The sequence below is a fragment of the Leopardus geoffroyi genome, chromosome A3 (genome assembly GCF_018350155.1).
Source record: "Leopardus geoffroyi isolate Oge1 chromosome A3, O.geoffroyi_Oge1_pat1.0, whole genome shotgun sequence".
NCBI classification, from domain to species: domain Eukaryota; kingdom Metazoa; phylum Chordata; class Mammalia; order Carnivora; family Felidae; genus Leopardus; species Leopardus geoffroyi.
Window position 1 is genome coordinate 79068109 of NC_059336.1, and position 15897 is coordinate 79084005.

The 15897-nt window shown below is 36.0% G+C and overlaps 1 protein-coding gene across 4 annotated transcripts in view; it reads right to left on the reverse strand.

Moving 5' to 3' along the window:
* PUS10 (pseudouridine synthase 10) overlaps positions 1 to 15826 on the reverse strand; it is a 73449-nt gene extending 57623 nt beyond the window's left edge. For 2 of the 4 annotated variants that reach the window (XR_006703480.1, XM_045446142.1), the window contains exons 1-5: positions 15451 to 15826; positions 11445 to 11585; positions 10343 to 10366; positions 8110 to 8373; positions 7287 to 7373 (exon numbers count right to left, since the gene is read on the reverse strand). Coding sequence is in view for 3 of the 4 variants with exons in the window: in XM_045446142.1 (XP_045302098.1) it covers positions 7287 to 7373; positions 8110 to 8373; positions 10343 to 10366; positions 11445 to 11570 (501 nt within the window). In the remaining variant the exon portion in view is untranslated. Of the gene's footprint in view, positions 1 to 7286; positions 7374 to 8109; positions 8374 to 10342; positions 10367 to 11444; positions 11586 to 15371 lie in introns of all 4 variants that reach the window. The other 2 variants (XM_045446141.1, XM_045446143.1) reach the window with 2 other exon arrangements.
* Positions 15827 to 15897: the final 71 nt, after the last annotated feature.

The following is a 15897-nucleotide window of genomic DNA, read 5'->3' on the forward strand; positions in this document are numbered from 1 at the left end:
TCTCTGTCCCACCCTCTCCCCCGGCCTCCTGCTCATGCTCTGTCTCCCTCTCTCTCCAAAAAAAAAAAAAAATTAAAAAAATGAAACAAAAAGTTTTTGATTTGACAAATGCAACTCCCAACAAGCTGCGTAAGAGTCAATAAAGTGAGCAAACTGTTTCCACACACTACCAAAAAAACCAAACTGATAGTGCAATATTGCCCTCTACTGGACCACACTAGTAAAGATAAACCTAAAAGAACAGGACTTTAAAGAGTTTACTTTTAAAAGGACTAAATGGAATGCTTTTTCCCATAAATGTCAGTTTAGCCTAATATTAGGGTAAGTCTGGATCATTCATTCTCTCATAATTTTAGTGTGGCACTAATTTGAATGTGGTGAAGAAGTTTAGAGGACTCAATCATGAATATAAGGTAACAAAAAAATAACTAATGTAATAAATATTTTTCTTAAAACTATATAGGATCTTAGAATTGAAAAGGCTGAACAAAGTTTCTAGTCTAACCATCTATATGGTGTACACTTTCCTTCTATATATCTCTGCCAAGTAATTGCCCAGCGTTGGCTTAAATATTCTGGTGGAATATACCATCTCTGAAAAGTCTATCCTGTTCTGAATAGTTCCTTATAGCTGAAAATGATCTCCCTCCTGATTCCATCTCTGCAACAGAAAACCCCTCAAATATTGAAAAATGGCAAATTCATCCCACTACTCATACATTCTCCAAATTAAATGACCCAAGTTCCTTCAACAGTGGCTCCCTGACCAGGTTTCAGATGTGTCCACCATTTGGAATGCACTCCTCTTAATGGGTATTTGTTTTCTTTTGCTACTATAACAAATCCACTACAAAGTGGTTTAAAGCAATATGAATTTATTATCTTATAGTTCTTTAGGTCAGAAGTCCAACATGGGTCTCACTGGGCTAAAATCAAGCTGTCAACAGGGCTGTATTCCTTTCTGGAGGATGTAGGCTAAGAGAATCCATTTCCTTGACCTCAGCCAAGAAGGGTACTTTTAAGGGCTCATATAGTTATGCTGAGCTCACTCAGAGAATTCAGGATAATTTCTCCATCTCAGGATCCTTAATCTTAATTACATCCATAAAATCACCCCCCCCCTTTTTTTCCCACGTAAAGTAACATATTCCCAGGTTTCAAGGATTAGGAGGTGGACTATCACATAATGCCTTTCCATTTGTCCCTGTTCCTCCTAAAGTAATATGTTCCATCTGCATATGGCAGTCCATAAATGGTCAGCACTGAGTAAAACCAGACGGACCATCACCTTCATCTCTCCAGATACTACACTTTCATATCTGTACTAAAGTCCAAAGAGGTTATCCACATCAGTCCCCTAATTCTTACCAGGCTATTAACTAAAACACCCATACCTTGTCTATAAACACAGCTTTTAGGCCATTCCTGCTCTGTCCTTTAGTTGGCAGTGGTTTTCTAAACCCATGTATAAGAACTTATGTTTACTCCTGTTAAATTTCAACTTGTTAGATTTTCCCTATTCTTGAGATCTTTCAGATCTCAAGTCTAACACTCAGCCTATCTGCTATATTTTTAACTCTGTGTCATGCACATCTGCAGTGTTACCATTATAGCACTACTAGTAGAAATCATGAATGAGACATCTGAAAAAAACCTCGCAGCACATCAGAAATCTCTCTGAAGTTGTGTGATTCTTGAATTTCGGTGTGTACTTTAATTGTAGAAGGGTTTCTATGCCCTATATCTGGAGATTCTGATTGAGGAGGTTTAAGACAAGGCCCGGCAATCTGCTTTCAACACCTTTCTCCAAGTGGGTTTCAATCAGCAGAGTACACTTGGAGAAACGCTGTCCAGGTTGAAATCAGTTACTAATCAGTTCCTTTGGGGTATGTCCAGCCACATACAACCCACCCAATTGTCTTCACATTCTGTTCATGTTTCCTGCCACAGGAAGTTATCATGAGAAAGAAACCTGGTCAAATCACTAGCTAAATCCCTTTTATAGTCCTGCTAACCTATAAAAGGAAGAAATGACGCAGACATAATTTGTTCTTAATTTGTTCATAATTTGTTTATAATTTTTTCACATAATCTGTTTGGTGTGTTCACCAAGTTTTCCTTACCCTCAGTGCCTACAATTAACTGTTTAGTTCTTGATCTAGAATACTGCCAGGAGTTTAGGGTCAAGCTCCCCAGTTAGTAGTTAACAAAACCACCTTTAGAAAACTGGGGCTGCCCTTCTCTGTCTTCCAGATTTTGGAAAATCTGCTATCTTTTAAAAGCTCTCAAAGATCATGGACAACTGCAAGTTCTTTCTCAATCCATCCTGGAACGTCATCCAACCAGGCCCAAGTACCTGAACCCATTTAGAGCAGCTTCACCATGTGGAGCTCTCACTCTCCCTCACCAGGCAATGATCATTCTACCCATTTAGGTTGGACATCATTTTCCTTCATAGGAAGGACAGAAGCAAAATAAGATTTTCAGAAGTTCCACTTTCTCTGTATCATCCATCGGCAATATACCATCAGTTCCAAATAGCAGACACATCCCCTTTTTCATCTCTTTCTTCCTATAATCATAACTTAAAGTACCCCAAGTCTTCCTTAGCAATTGTTGCAAGCTTCTACTCATTAGAGATTTTATTTTCCAGTTGCTATTACAGACCTAAGCCTCCTCCTTATATCTGCATTACTCTGACTTTACCTTTCCCATCTCTTTTTTTGGAAACTGACTTCAGTATGTCAAAAAAATTACAACTGGAGTTGGATGATATATACTTAAGGGCTCATTAGGCTAGCCTTGCTACTTTTGTAATTTTCTACAATAAAAGATAAAATAAATACATATAAATGTATAAATACAAATGTTTCTATAAATACAGAGAGAAAGAGATCCCCCAATTTCTTCTTCGTTGAGATGCATTTTTATCCTTAAACTTTCTTTTATTGGTTGGGATAATTTGGTTTTAATTAAAGTCTGAATTGCACTTTCTCTGAACCTCCGAATCCTTTTATCTTCCAGCCCAGATTCCTCTGCCATTTTTCTCTGACTCCCTTTTCTTTGGACTGTTTGACATCTACCTATCAAAAGTGTAGGATTAAAAAAAAAAAAAGTGTACAATATATTCTCATTATGCTTGTTTCTCTCTTCCTATCAAGAATATAAATTTTAGGGGCGCCTGGGTGGCTCAGTCAGTTGAGCATCCGACTTCAGCCCAGATCATGATCTCGCAGTCTGTGAGTTCAAGCCCCACATCGGGCTCTGTGCTGACAGCTCGGAGCCTGGAGCATGCTTTGGATTCTGTGTCTCCCTCTCTCTGCCCCTCCCCCACTCATGCTCTGTCTCTGTCTCTCTATCTGTCGAAAATAAATAAACTTTAATTTAAAAAAAAAGAATATAAATTTTAAAAAGTTCTCAGGTTATTATCAGACTATATTATTTCTGCCATTATCCTTTAGGACAGTGGTTCTCATGGTGTGGTCCTTCGTAGCAACACCAGCAACACCAACACCACCCATTGAGCTTGTTAGAAACACAAATTCATGGGTCCAACCAACCTACTCATCACAATCTCTAAGGATGGGGCCTGGGAAACTCTCCAAATGAGTCCTATGCACATTAGAGTTTGAGAACCACTACTTTAGGAGAAGACACTGTTCCAATTCAAAAGCCATCAATGTGCTTTTAACCAAATGTGATTTGCATCAAGTGCCTAGACACTGGGAATCCCTGATACTACTGTAAACACTAACCTTTATGACTCTCTTATGTTTGCAACTCATCACCTCTTCTTTGGCCATACAACACACTTCCATGCCTGTATCTATCCCATCTCTCTCCTTTTATTCTCCTCTGGATGGTGTTCAGCATTCTTCCACTCACAGGATCTCTGATCTCAATGCAGGTATATAATTTCTTGCCATATCACACCATCATATCTCTCCTCTTAACAAATCTGATTCTCATAAAAAAACTCATCCTTCCTTTGTTACATTCAAGTGGTAAGCCCAAATCCACAAAGTCATCATTATGGTAATGATATACTTATAAATGATATACATGATATACTATCCCTTATAATCTCAACCTTATCATTCAAATTTTGTGTACTGTTATAAAGACTTTGGAGCCTCTAAGTATTATATCCAGCTAGGTTCAAGATTTGTCTTTTGTGAGTCCCTGAATACTGCTTCCATTTATTCTGCTTACCATGTATTACTTGATGTCTAACAGGGTTTTACCAGTTAATTTGCTTGTTTTCCTCCTCTTCGGCACTATTCAGTCTAAAACTGTCCCAGCCAGATAAGACAGTTCCTAGGAAAACACACACAGATGTATTCTACCTCTCCCTCCATATTCTCCCAAACTCAGTGCAAGATGATGATTATATCAACTGCAAGCTTTTCTTCCTAAGCTTTTAAATTAGTGCATTTATAATGATGATAAATAAAAACTATAGCTGTAGCCAGAAGGGATTGATAGGGCCAAATATGGAAGAATTAATATAAATTTAATACTTTGATTAAAAAAAAAAACATCTTTACTTGAACTCATCCTTTCCCTTAGTTCTTTAGTAAGGAGACATACACTATTACCATGTTGATAAAAAGTTATTTGTTTTCAAATCAATGTATCTGTGATCATAATTTTTTTCTTTAGAAGTGGAAAACACTGAATCATTCAAATTCACTCAATGGTGTATTCCACTCTGAATTATGAGATAACTAGCATCAATCAATTCCACACATATTAATGTTTATCTTACACACAGAAAAATAAGTTCTAAGTTTTACAAGCTCGAAGTTGAAAAACTACAATGTAGAAGAAACATGTCACTAGAGAAGTCAAGAATTTATATTCAAAATGCAAGAATACCCCAAAAATGTGTAATTTGTTTAAATTGGGATATGTAACACATATGTTAACTAGTTTGAATAGCAATTTATATCCACTCTGGCCTACATATCATATCTTAACTCCAAAGAAGTAATAAAAGACAGCAATACAAGAAAGTGACAACATGTAATAATGAAAGAAAATCACAAAAAGAACCATAAACACAATTTGCTGAAGAAACCTGCATAGTATACAGCATGTAGGACTGCATACTTTTTGAATAATTAATATTCTTAAGAAAAGAATGGGTAAAAATGTATTACTCAATATAAAGGAATACAACGAGGCACACCTGGGTGGCTCAGTCACTTGAGAGACTGACTTCGGCTCAGGTCATGATCTCGTGGTTTGTGAGTTCGAGCCCCATGTCAGGCTCTGTGCTGACAGCTCAGAGCCTGGAGCCTGCTTCGGATTCTGTGTCTCCCTCTCTCTCTGCCCCTCCCTCACTCATGCTCTCTCTCTCTCTCTGTCTCAGAAATAAACAAACATTAAAAAAAATAATAAAAAAATAAAGGAAAACAATGAGTCACTGAACACACTATTCTGTGGAAATGTATTAATTCTGCAATAACTGGAATGCTCACATATTTCTGCTAGATAGTTTTGTGGTTAAAATCAGTTATAAAAAGTAAATAGAAGGGTTCTTGGGTGCCTCAGTCGGTTGAGCATCTGACTTTGGCTCAGGTCATGACCTTGCAATTCATAAGTTCGAGCCCCACATCAGGCTCACTTCTGCCAGGGCAGAGCCCGCTTTGGATCCTCTGTCTCCCTTGCTCTCTGCCCCTCCCCTGCTCATGCTCACTCGCTCGCTCTCTCTCTCAAAAATGAATAAATATTTTTTAAAAAGTAAATAAAGTTTAAGCAGAATTAGAAATATTCTGTTTCTAATATGGAATGTAAATACTTCATAAGTATTCAATAACTATTAAATGGATATGTTAAAATGATAAGTGATAAAAATGGAAAATACAAATTTTAATGTCAAAATATAAACTTTGAGATGAAGAACTTGGTGGTAAGATATATAACCGCGCTTAGAAAATACGCTTCATATTTCTATTTTTATTACTCAAACACTGCAACTTTTTATGAGTTACTTAGCTTTCGGAAGTCGGTTTCTTGCTACTGAAACTGGATTCAGAAAATGACCTATCCGTGAAAAACGCTTTGATGATTCACTAGAAAATGATTTTATGTGTTTATAAACCTCTGTACCTCATCATCATCATCCCCTTTATTCTATTAGTTCAGCCATCTTGTCATCGACAGAGATACTATTTAAAAACACTCTATTTTCACCTCCCAGCTCTTTGTCATTCAACCAGCTTCAACAAGTCGTAAGTTAATCTTCAGCCTCTTGGAGGCTAATAAACATAGAATTTGCTACAACATACTTTGCTCAACCAAGGAGAGTGATGGTATAAGATATAATGTTCTGCTGACACTTTTAGATTCTTAGGGAAAAGACACCTTACACCCATAAATGAATATGTTTAGAACTCATTGTTATAATTTGAGATTACAGGGGTCATTCTCCCTATAATTCATTTAACAGTATTAACAAAGATAGTTTTATGTTTTCATGTCAGTTTTGACATACAAGAATGTTACAGTAATGACTACTATTATTTTTTTCACTTAACAAAGGAAAAAAGTTAAAATAAACATGAGGCCATTTCTCTCCCTTTTTCCGTGGACTCCAGAAAATAAGAAGGTTCATCATAACTGAAATGATCCCATCCCAAGACCATTATAAAATGTACACAACTGCCCCAAAACATTTCTGAAGTCCTGGTCAAATCTCTTTCTCTGATCAACATGCCTCACACAGATCTAAAGCTCAATGAATATCTGCTACAGAATGAGGACCCTTAAAAAAAAAAAAAAAAAGACAGTCCTTCTAATGGCACAAGGAACACTGTTCTCTTCACTAAGTCTTCAAAAAGTGACTTAAACTAGTCACTTTACATATTGAAAATGAAAGAAATTCTCTGAAATCTCTACCTTTCAATTCCTTTAGAGGACTCCTGGCCTTTGGGATGTTTTTCATGTTCAAAGGCGCTAGGCTTTTATTATATAACTTCCCACAGAAGACTGAAACCATGTGATATTCTCAGCCCTGCTGACACAATAAATATTAAAAACTAAAAAAATAAATAAAAGAGAGACAGTCCTATGATAAACTAACTTAATCAATAATTCCTTTTTTTCATCCATTCATTCAACATTATTAAGCAGCTATAATAATGCCATGCTTTCAATCATCAATTATTCAATAAGTACACAACAAGTAGAAAATATGGTAAGGCATATTTTTACATCTCCATTTTTTGAGAAATTTCTAGCATGCATTTCATGTATAGTTTCATGCATTTAAATGACCTTACCTCTCTTACAGATAGCTGTGGTGGGAAGGAGACTGAAAATACCAAGTTGGTAAATTCAAAACCAGAGGCCTCAACTTTTTGGCACACCTAAAAAAGTATTACATAAAAGCATTTTTTTATTACATAAAACAGTATTCTATAAATTCTCAGGAATTGCTGCAAGTTTTACACTAATGTTCATAACGTGGATTTTGGTCTAGGAGATCACACTACACTTCTAAACTTTCACCTTTGGGAATTCTCATAAACATCCTGAAATCAAGTATTTGCTAACTATAACCTGAACAACTGATATCACAAGGTTCAAAACAGCCAGGATTCACTTGCAGAACAATCTGTGGAACGTCAAAATAGTTTTCTATTAGATCACCTCCTAATTTAAAAAATATTTTTAAGCAAAATAAAGCCAAATTTGGCACTCCTGACAGCTAAGAAACAAAGGCCATCCCACATTCAATCACGTACCTTCCACAAGACGGTAACACTTGTCATTTCAAGACACTAATAGGTATGACTAAGAGTTTTTCTCTAACTCCTAACTATGTTAAACAGCAGAAGGAAACTGCTATATTTTCTTCAGTTGAGTAGCACTCATGACAAACACAAGGACACATATTTCATTAATTTTCAGATATCTTGTTAATAACGTAATTTGAAAAGAGTCGGCTTGTTTTTTCAAAAAAATGTAAAAATGTTTTAATGATCCATTGGTGTTAAACAAGTTGAAGTAAATGGTATTGCTCCTTTAGATTCAAGAATTCTAGGCCTTAAGATTGAAAATTTCTACATAATTGCACATATAATAAAAAAACAGATTATTTACCTTTTTAATGAACTCTTTTTCACAGAATTCTTGAAGAATTCCTAGACATACATTGCATACATTTAAATTTGAGTTCTTAGAAGCAATGCTACCATCTTCCAAAATGGAGACCCTCCCCTCTCCATTTTGACTCAGATTATCAATCCCATCAATCCCATCTTCTAGTTCTTGTAGTCGAATTTTCTTGGGAGGTGGGTTTGGAACATCCGAAATTAATTCCTCTTTTTCAGTTTCCAAAAATTTCTGTAGTTCATTGAGCAACTCCTGGAAAGTTAATTTGGAAAAAAGTAATAACCTTTTGACAATGCCCTGAAGGTTAGGATGAAAACAGGAGTGAAATTACTATATATCACAGACTTATACAATGTTGATATATATCAATTTTGGAGAAATCAATTAACCTTACTATCCAGCATTGGCTTTCTGGGGAATTTAAAAGAGAATTATCCGTAACTCCTCCAATATATGTGTGAATATTTTTTCAAAAGAGTTTCATATATCAGTGAAGCTAAAGTCCTAAATCTGAGGCAGAAAGGTTCCATTAACAAATTTATTACAGGTGTAACCCGTTTAACTGTGCTTCAGTTTATTCTGCTTTGCAGATACTGTGTGTTTACAAATTGAAGTTTTGTGGCAACCTTGCATCAAGCAAGTCTATCAGCACCATTTTTCCAACATTTGCTCACTTTGTGTCTCTGTGTCACATTTTAGTAATTCTCACAATATTTCAAACCTTTCCATTATTATATGTTTTATAGTGATCTGTGACCAGGGATTATGACTCTCTGGAAGCTCAGCTGATGGTTAGCATTTTTTAGCAATAAATTATTTTTTAATTATGTACATTTTAGACATAATGCTATTACACACTTAAAAGACTACAGTATAGTGAAAACATAAGTTTCATATGCACTGGGAAACCAAAAAATTAATTTGACTCACTTCATTGTGATATTTGCTTTAGTTCGGTAATCTGGAACCAAATCTCTATATCTTTGAAGTATGCCTGTAATTTGGTTTGTAGTTATGTCATGAGGATCATTCACTTGCTAATTTTAGATTTTAAAAAAGCTTCGCTTCTAATTATTAACAAATAGAAATACAAACTGAATTCTATTATTGCTAGGTTATTTAATAATCTCACAAGCACTAAAACCTCATTTGTACAGTATTCATTTAATATGAATTCTGAAAAAATAGAGATTATACGTATATTAAGTAAAAATAATTTCAAGACGAATTACTAAACAAAGGTAAACAGATGCTGGCAATGCTGAAATTAGGCACCATAATTACAAAAACCATGTATGCATTAATTGAAAGAAGCCTTCTACTACACTCTGGTTTGCCTAATTTCTGTCACCCTTTGTAGTAGAATGTTAAAAGTTGCATTTCTTTGAAACTGTTCTCATATTTCAGGCATTCCATTCATCTAAAATCTCAGAGGACTTTTTTTCTGTTTTGCCTAAATTAGACAGATTTTATTATTCAGTTGTTGAATAAGTATACTTTTGAAATTCACTCAGGTTACAATTTACTGGCTCTAAAGAATAAAAAATCTTACACTCAAACAAATCTAATTTATTTTATTAAGACATTAGCTCCCCTATTTCATCTTTAACAGAAATATTCATATATACACACACATATAGGTATATTGTGACCTACACAAATGTTTATTACCTAAATTCTATAATGTCAGTATAACACAGTACATGTGTATGTGTACATAAATAGTAATATGACTAGAACAGATCAAAACCTAAGTATATTACAAAAAAAGTCTTCAAATATTTTCATATTTACATAAAATGATACAAGTAAAAGTTGGTAAGACTAAGTGTCTTTATAAGATATATTTTTTAAATCTTACGACAAATGCATAGAATGATAAAATAATGTGTCTGAAAAAATGTGTAAGGAGAGTTATACAAAACCAGTCTTATTACTTTATAGTCACAGTGTGTATAAACGAATATACACATATATATTAATCATCATAGCATATGTACCATTTTCAAAGTGTTTTCACATACTTTATTAGATACTGTCCCTTAAAATCCTGTGAGGTGGATGTTATCATCAATCCCATTTAGAGAGGAGAAAACTGAAGCTGGAACTGGGATTCAAATCCATGTCTTCTAGCTCCAAATTCTAGGCTTTGGATTCAGACAGATAGTTCATATCCTAGCTTGCTCACTTAATAGCTGTGTAAATTGGGCAGGTTGTTTACCTCTCTGTGCCTCAGTTTCTTCATCTGAAAATAGAGACAATCATAGTATGTACTTACCTGATAGGTTATTGTTAGGATTAAATGAGAGCTTGACATATAATAATGTTATATGAACACTGGATATAATTATTATTTCCAAAATAATAGAAACAACTAATACATAAGGGAAATGACTTATATTTCTAACTCCTGAACAATTTTTAAAAACTGTAAAATGGGGTGCCTGGGCAGTTCAGTTGGTTAAGTGTCTGACTTCAGCTCAGGGCATGATCTCCAGTTTGTGAGTTCGAGCCCTGTATCAGGCTCTGTGCTGTCAGCATACAGCCTGCTTCAGATCTTCTGTCTCCCCTCCCTTATCCCCCACCCCCCACTCTCCCTCAAAAGTAAATAAACATGTAAAAAAATTGTAAATTGTAAGAAACAGAGTGTGCGTGTGCATATTACTGTTAATATAGGTATATATTCATATATAATTATTGTCTCTAAAAAGACCATCGCTAGTAGAATCAAGTATATTTCACAAAATATGTTACATATTTTATGTGAAAGTATTGCTAATCAAACCTCTGTATATTATCGTAAATGTCAAAGATCCCTGTATATTATTTTTGTTGTTATTAATAGTAAAAAATGATGATGGTAAGCATTTACTTCTAGAGGGTTACAAATACCTATTTGTAAGTACAAATGGTAATACAGAAAACAGAAAAAGAAAAAAATGCAGCCAAATCCACACTTAATAGATCTTCCACTTAATAGAAGATCTCAGGACTGTCATTCTCCTGTCACATATATTACTAACATCTGGTTAGAAGTACTATTTTTTGATATCTGTCTACTCTTTGGGAGAAGTATATACAAACATTACATACACCAGGGATGTGCTCCACAAAGATCCCACTACATTAAGTGTCAGATATAATCACTTAAGAAGGAACTTACACTTTTATGGTCTAGTGGAAATTCCATAATTACCATTATCAGGAATTATTTTATTATAGTTTTTTTTTAATTTAATTAAGAGCTATGGATACTTTCCCCCAAATGTACAGGTATTCATTTTAGAATAGAGAAACTTTCTTTAGAAACAAAATGAAAGTACCTTGTAGGGACGTTTGTAAGGTGCATGAAAATCCACACCACAGAATCTGAAGATACATCTTGGACAGGTACCAGTACTGAGCAACAACTGGGCCACATGCTTATTTTCCTCAGTCAGTGGAAACATATTAAATAATTATAACTAGAAAGAAAGAAAAAGTAATGAATATCTTTCGTGTTTTACTTTCACAGACAAATATGTCACCTTTAGGGATAAAAACTAGCTTTAATTTGAAAACACTATTTCATACTCTTCAACAATATCCCTCTCATTTTATGCATATTTAAACATAAACTTGAAAGACATTTATTAGATGGATCAGGTAAAAGTTTCTAATTGTCAAGGAATTTAGCTTAGCATTCTGGATTATTGATAAAGTACGTCAATTTAACTAAATCAATCAAAAGAAATAAAAATAATCAAGAACAGTTGTCTCTGAGGAGGGTAATTCAAACAAAGAATGCAGAGTGAAATTTTGTTATTTTATGCCATTCAGGGCTGTTTGGGAACACAGAGTAGTAAATTCAATAAATTTTCCCTATTAGAAATTAAAAATGAGTTTGCTAGGAAAAAATAATCGGAGCAGTCTATATAATATTTTACTAGCCTTACTGATAGCTAAGCAGTCAAGTATTTAAAACAAATTGACCAGATCTAAAAATACCAATTATAGTTTGATGAAATAACTAAATGACAACCATTAGGAAAATGAGAAAAACCTGCTCCTCTGATGCACAAGTAAAACCTCCCCCCACCAAAAAAAAAAAAAAAAAAAACCCCACAAATTACATGCAAAATAATTTAGAGTAACTATTATCTAACACAAGTTGCTACTTTTTGCAATTTGAATAAACTCCCTTAGAAACAAATACAAGAGAATGGGGTAAAATCCAATATAAAACTCTTATTGCCAAATAAAATTAAATTACTAAAATTAAATTACATAATCATTCTGTTTCTCAAATATTTCTCTAAAATTAAATTACATAATCATTCTGTTTCTCAAATATAGATATTCTGATTATTGTACCACCTCATATTACTTTAAAATGAGGAACTGGCAATATTTTATAAAACAATAATTGCATGGCAGTATTGTGGGATGGTATAACTATGGTCATGCAGATAAAAAACAGTAGCATTTTTTGAGAGGCGCCTGGGTGGCTCAGTCAGTTAAGCATCCAACTTAGGCTCCAGTCATGATCTCACACTTCGTTGGTTTGAGCCCCAAGTCGGGCTCTGTGCTGACAGCTAAGAGCCTGGAGCCTGTTTCCATTTCTGTGTCTCCCTCTCTCTCTCTGCCCCTCCCCCACTCACACTCTGTGTGTGTGTGTGTGTGTGTGTCTCAAAAATAAATAAAACATTAAAAAAAAACAGTGGCACTTTTTAATTTGTGCAGTTTTATAATCCAAATGAACTTGCTTAAAATTTGTGGGAAGGTAAAGCTCTTACCAACTCCTTACTCTGAAGATGTGATTCTTAGAATTAGCTTGTGTTTTCCAACCCTTTAGAACCCACTCTTACTTGCAAGTTTTTAAATGTTCATGGACACTTAACAGCATACCCTTCACATAAAGAGTGAGGATGGCAGGTAGAGTGTATCTTATACAGAACCCTTCACCATAAAAATCAGTTCAGCAGCCAGGACTACAAAAAACAGACTCCCTCTGGCTGAGTTCTAACTCAGGTGAATACAATATGGGAGCTGGTAGGCAGAAAGAGAAGAAACTCAGACATGCCTGGATACACCAGTGAGAACTTTGAGACACTGAGACTGAAGCTCTGATTTAGGGTTGCCTAAGTACATTTGGGCTCGAGGCCATTTTCATGAAATGACACAGAGTATTTGGAGAACACTTTGTACATAGAGAAGCTGTGTGTGGTCATCATCATATAAGTGATATGAATTCCTTCCGCCAGTCCATTTAATCTGCTAGTTTGATAGTGACAAGGGGTGGCATTCACTGAAGGGCTGATTATCAGCATTTAAAGTATGTCCCTGATTGCACTCCCTTCCCAGAGAAACTATTTCTGTCTCACTCTTTTTGTCTCCTTTCCATTAGTTAAGGCCAAAGATTTCATTTAATTCAGAATTAATCTTTAACTCAGAAAGAGAAACAAACCCTCCTCCCTGATAAATAAGTGGATGAGTAAGTTCTTTAAAAGGTCACTTTGTATCAAAGATTTCCCCGGGGACTTAAGTTAAATATTTTTATTAAAATGGATGCTTTCTTAGGGGCACCTGGGTGGCTCATTCCATTAATCTAACTCTTGATTTCTGCCCAGGTCATGATCTCACAGTTTGTGGATCAAACCCCACGTGGGCTTCTTGCTGACAGCGAGGAGCCTGCTTGGGATTGATTCTCTTTCTCTCTCTCTCTCAAAATAAATAAATGAACTTAAAAACAAATGGATGCATTCTAAGGATAAGATCGTTCCATTTGCAACAACATGGACAGACCTAACAGTTTATTATGCTAACTGAAATAACTCCAACTAAGAAAGATAAATACCATATGATTTCACCTATAAGTGAAATTAAAAAAATTTTGTTAATTTTTTAATGTTTAATTTTAAAACAAAATGAGAAAAGAACAAATTGATGGTTGCCAGAGGGAAGGGGAGTGAGAAATACAGGCTTCCTCCGGTTATGGAATAAGTCTATGAAATAAGTCACAGGAATAAAAGGCAATGATATTATAATAGGTTGTAGGCTGACAGATGGTAGCTACACTTGTGAGCACGGAATATCAACATAGAGAAGTTGAATCACAATGTTTTACACCTGAAACTAATGTAACACTGTCAAGTACACTAAAGTAAAAACAACTTTTTAATTGAAAAAAAGGGGGGGGGGAATGCTTTCTTTCCTTTGGCTCAAAGACTGTTTATTTCTCCAATAAGCACACTTAAAAGTAGCATGCAAAGTCAATGCATGACACATTACAATCTTTTGGCTCTGAGAAGTTCCCAAACCTGTTCCAGAATTAGGAAACCTCCTGCCCCACGTAATTGGAAGGTCTTAAAAGAGAAAACAAAACCCTCTCTTTGGCGTTTATGTGTTACTAATGGAGCAGTCTTCCAAACCCTCTCAAGATTATTTTCATTTAGCAACAATCTAGCAACTTCTCAAGCAAGTTGGCATGTTAACATTAAAAGGATGAAATGCGTTATGCCTTAAGGTTGGTTGTTTTATTTTGATGTACAGCACTGAAAGGATTTCATAAGACATCAGAAATAAGTTGTTTCATATAAGGTTTATTATCTTTGAAAGCAAGCCCTGAGAAATGTATCCCATACTGTAAGGTTTTCATTGTTGGTTGCCTTTCTTAAGATTTTTTTTTTTTTTTTTTTTTTTTTTTTTTTTTGCTTTTCGCTTGTTTTACAGACAGAATCGGAACAAGTCATTCCAACAGAACTTCCTCCCACGTGTCAGCGTCCCTACGGGTTTCGGGTCCCTTCTCCACAAAACAATGATACCTGGAGAGGACGATGGACTTTATTTTCACCTCTTGGACGACAACTGCAACCATTCATTGCAAACAGAGAAGGGGCAAGGAAGAGTGAAAAAGCACCAAAATGGCCAGACTGAGTCTCACATCCCGTGATCTTTTAACACTCATTTCCACAGAGAAGGGTGTCATTCGTCTCATGGAGGTGGGGAGAAGTGGATTTTCAGAACTTCATTGCGCTACCGTTACACTCAGCTGCAGAACGTACTCTAGTCTCGGAAATTCATCCAAGATCTAACCTCGAGTCTCTCCTTCGGCCAAGCAAGCCCTTACCCCCTTCAGTCAGGTCCAAGAAACTTCCCACTCACCCCTCCTTGCTAACAAGGTCGCTCCAGCAGAAAGGAAACGACCCCCTCCATCCAAACCTCTCCAGCGCCCAAGCCGCACTCCCACCCCTCGGACCTTCCAACCTCACCTTCTCCCGCGACGCCGGAGCCTAAGGTTTAACCCCTTCCGGCTCCCAGAGGGAACGGGGAAGACTAAAGACAACGCACCTACTGCGTGTAGCAATTCTGTTCCCCGAGGAAACGAGAGCTTTAGAACGAAAGTACCAGGTCCTCTCGCAGGACCTGAATGAACTCTCTCCCCTTCTCGTTTGTAGGGAAACCAGAAAAATTGCCTGGTGCACCGCCCCAACCCCTCACCCCATCCCCGCCCCTTCTGGGGTAGGAGTCGGTGGGATCCAACATCCCGCCAGAGCCAGACTAGTCCCAGAGAAGCCTCCGTGGACTCCGACGTCTAGGAAGTTGTAGTCGCTGTTAGAAATATCGATGAGCCCTTAGCCTCAGGTTTAGAATGGAAATTCTTGCTTAAGCAAATAAAGAGAGTGTTCCCCACCCCCGTGGATTAGCCGCATCTTCCTATCCTCAAGTCCCAGTCAACAAAGCACCACAAGCGACGTCCTGACTGCAGGGGTGGGCGGGGTGGAGGGCTCGGTATTC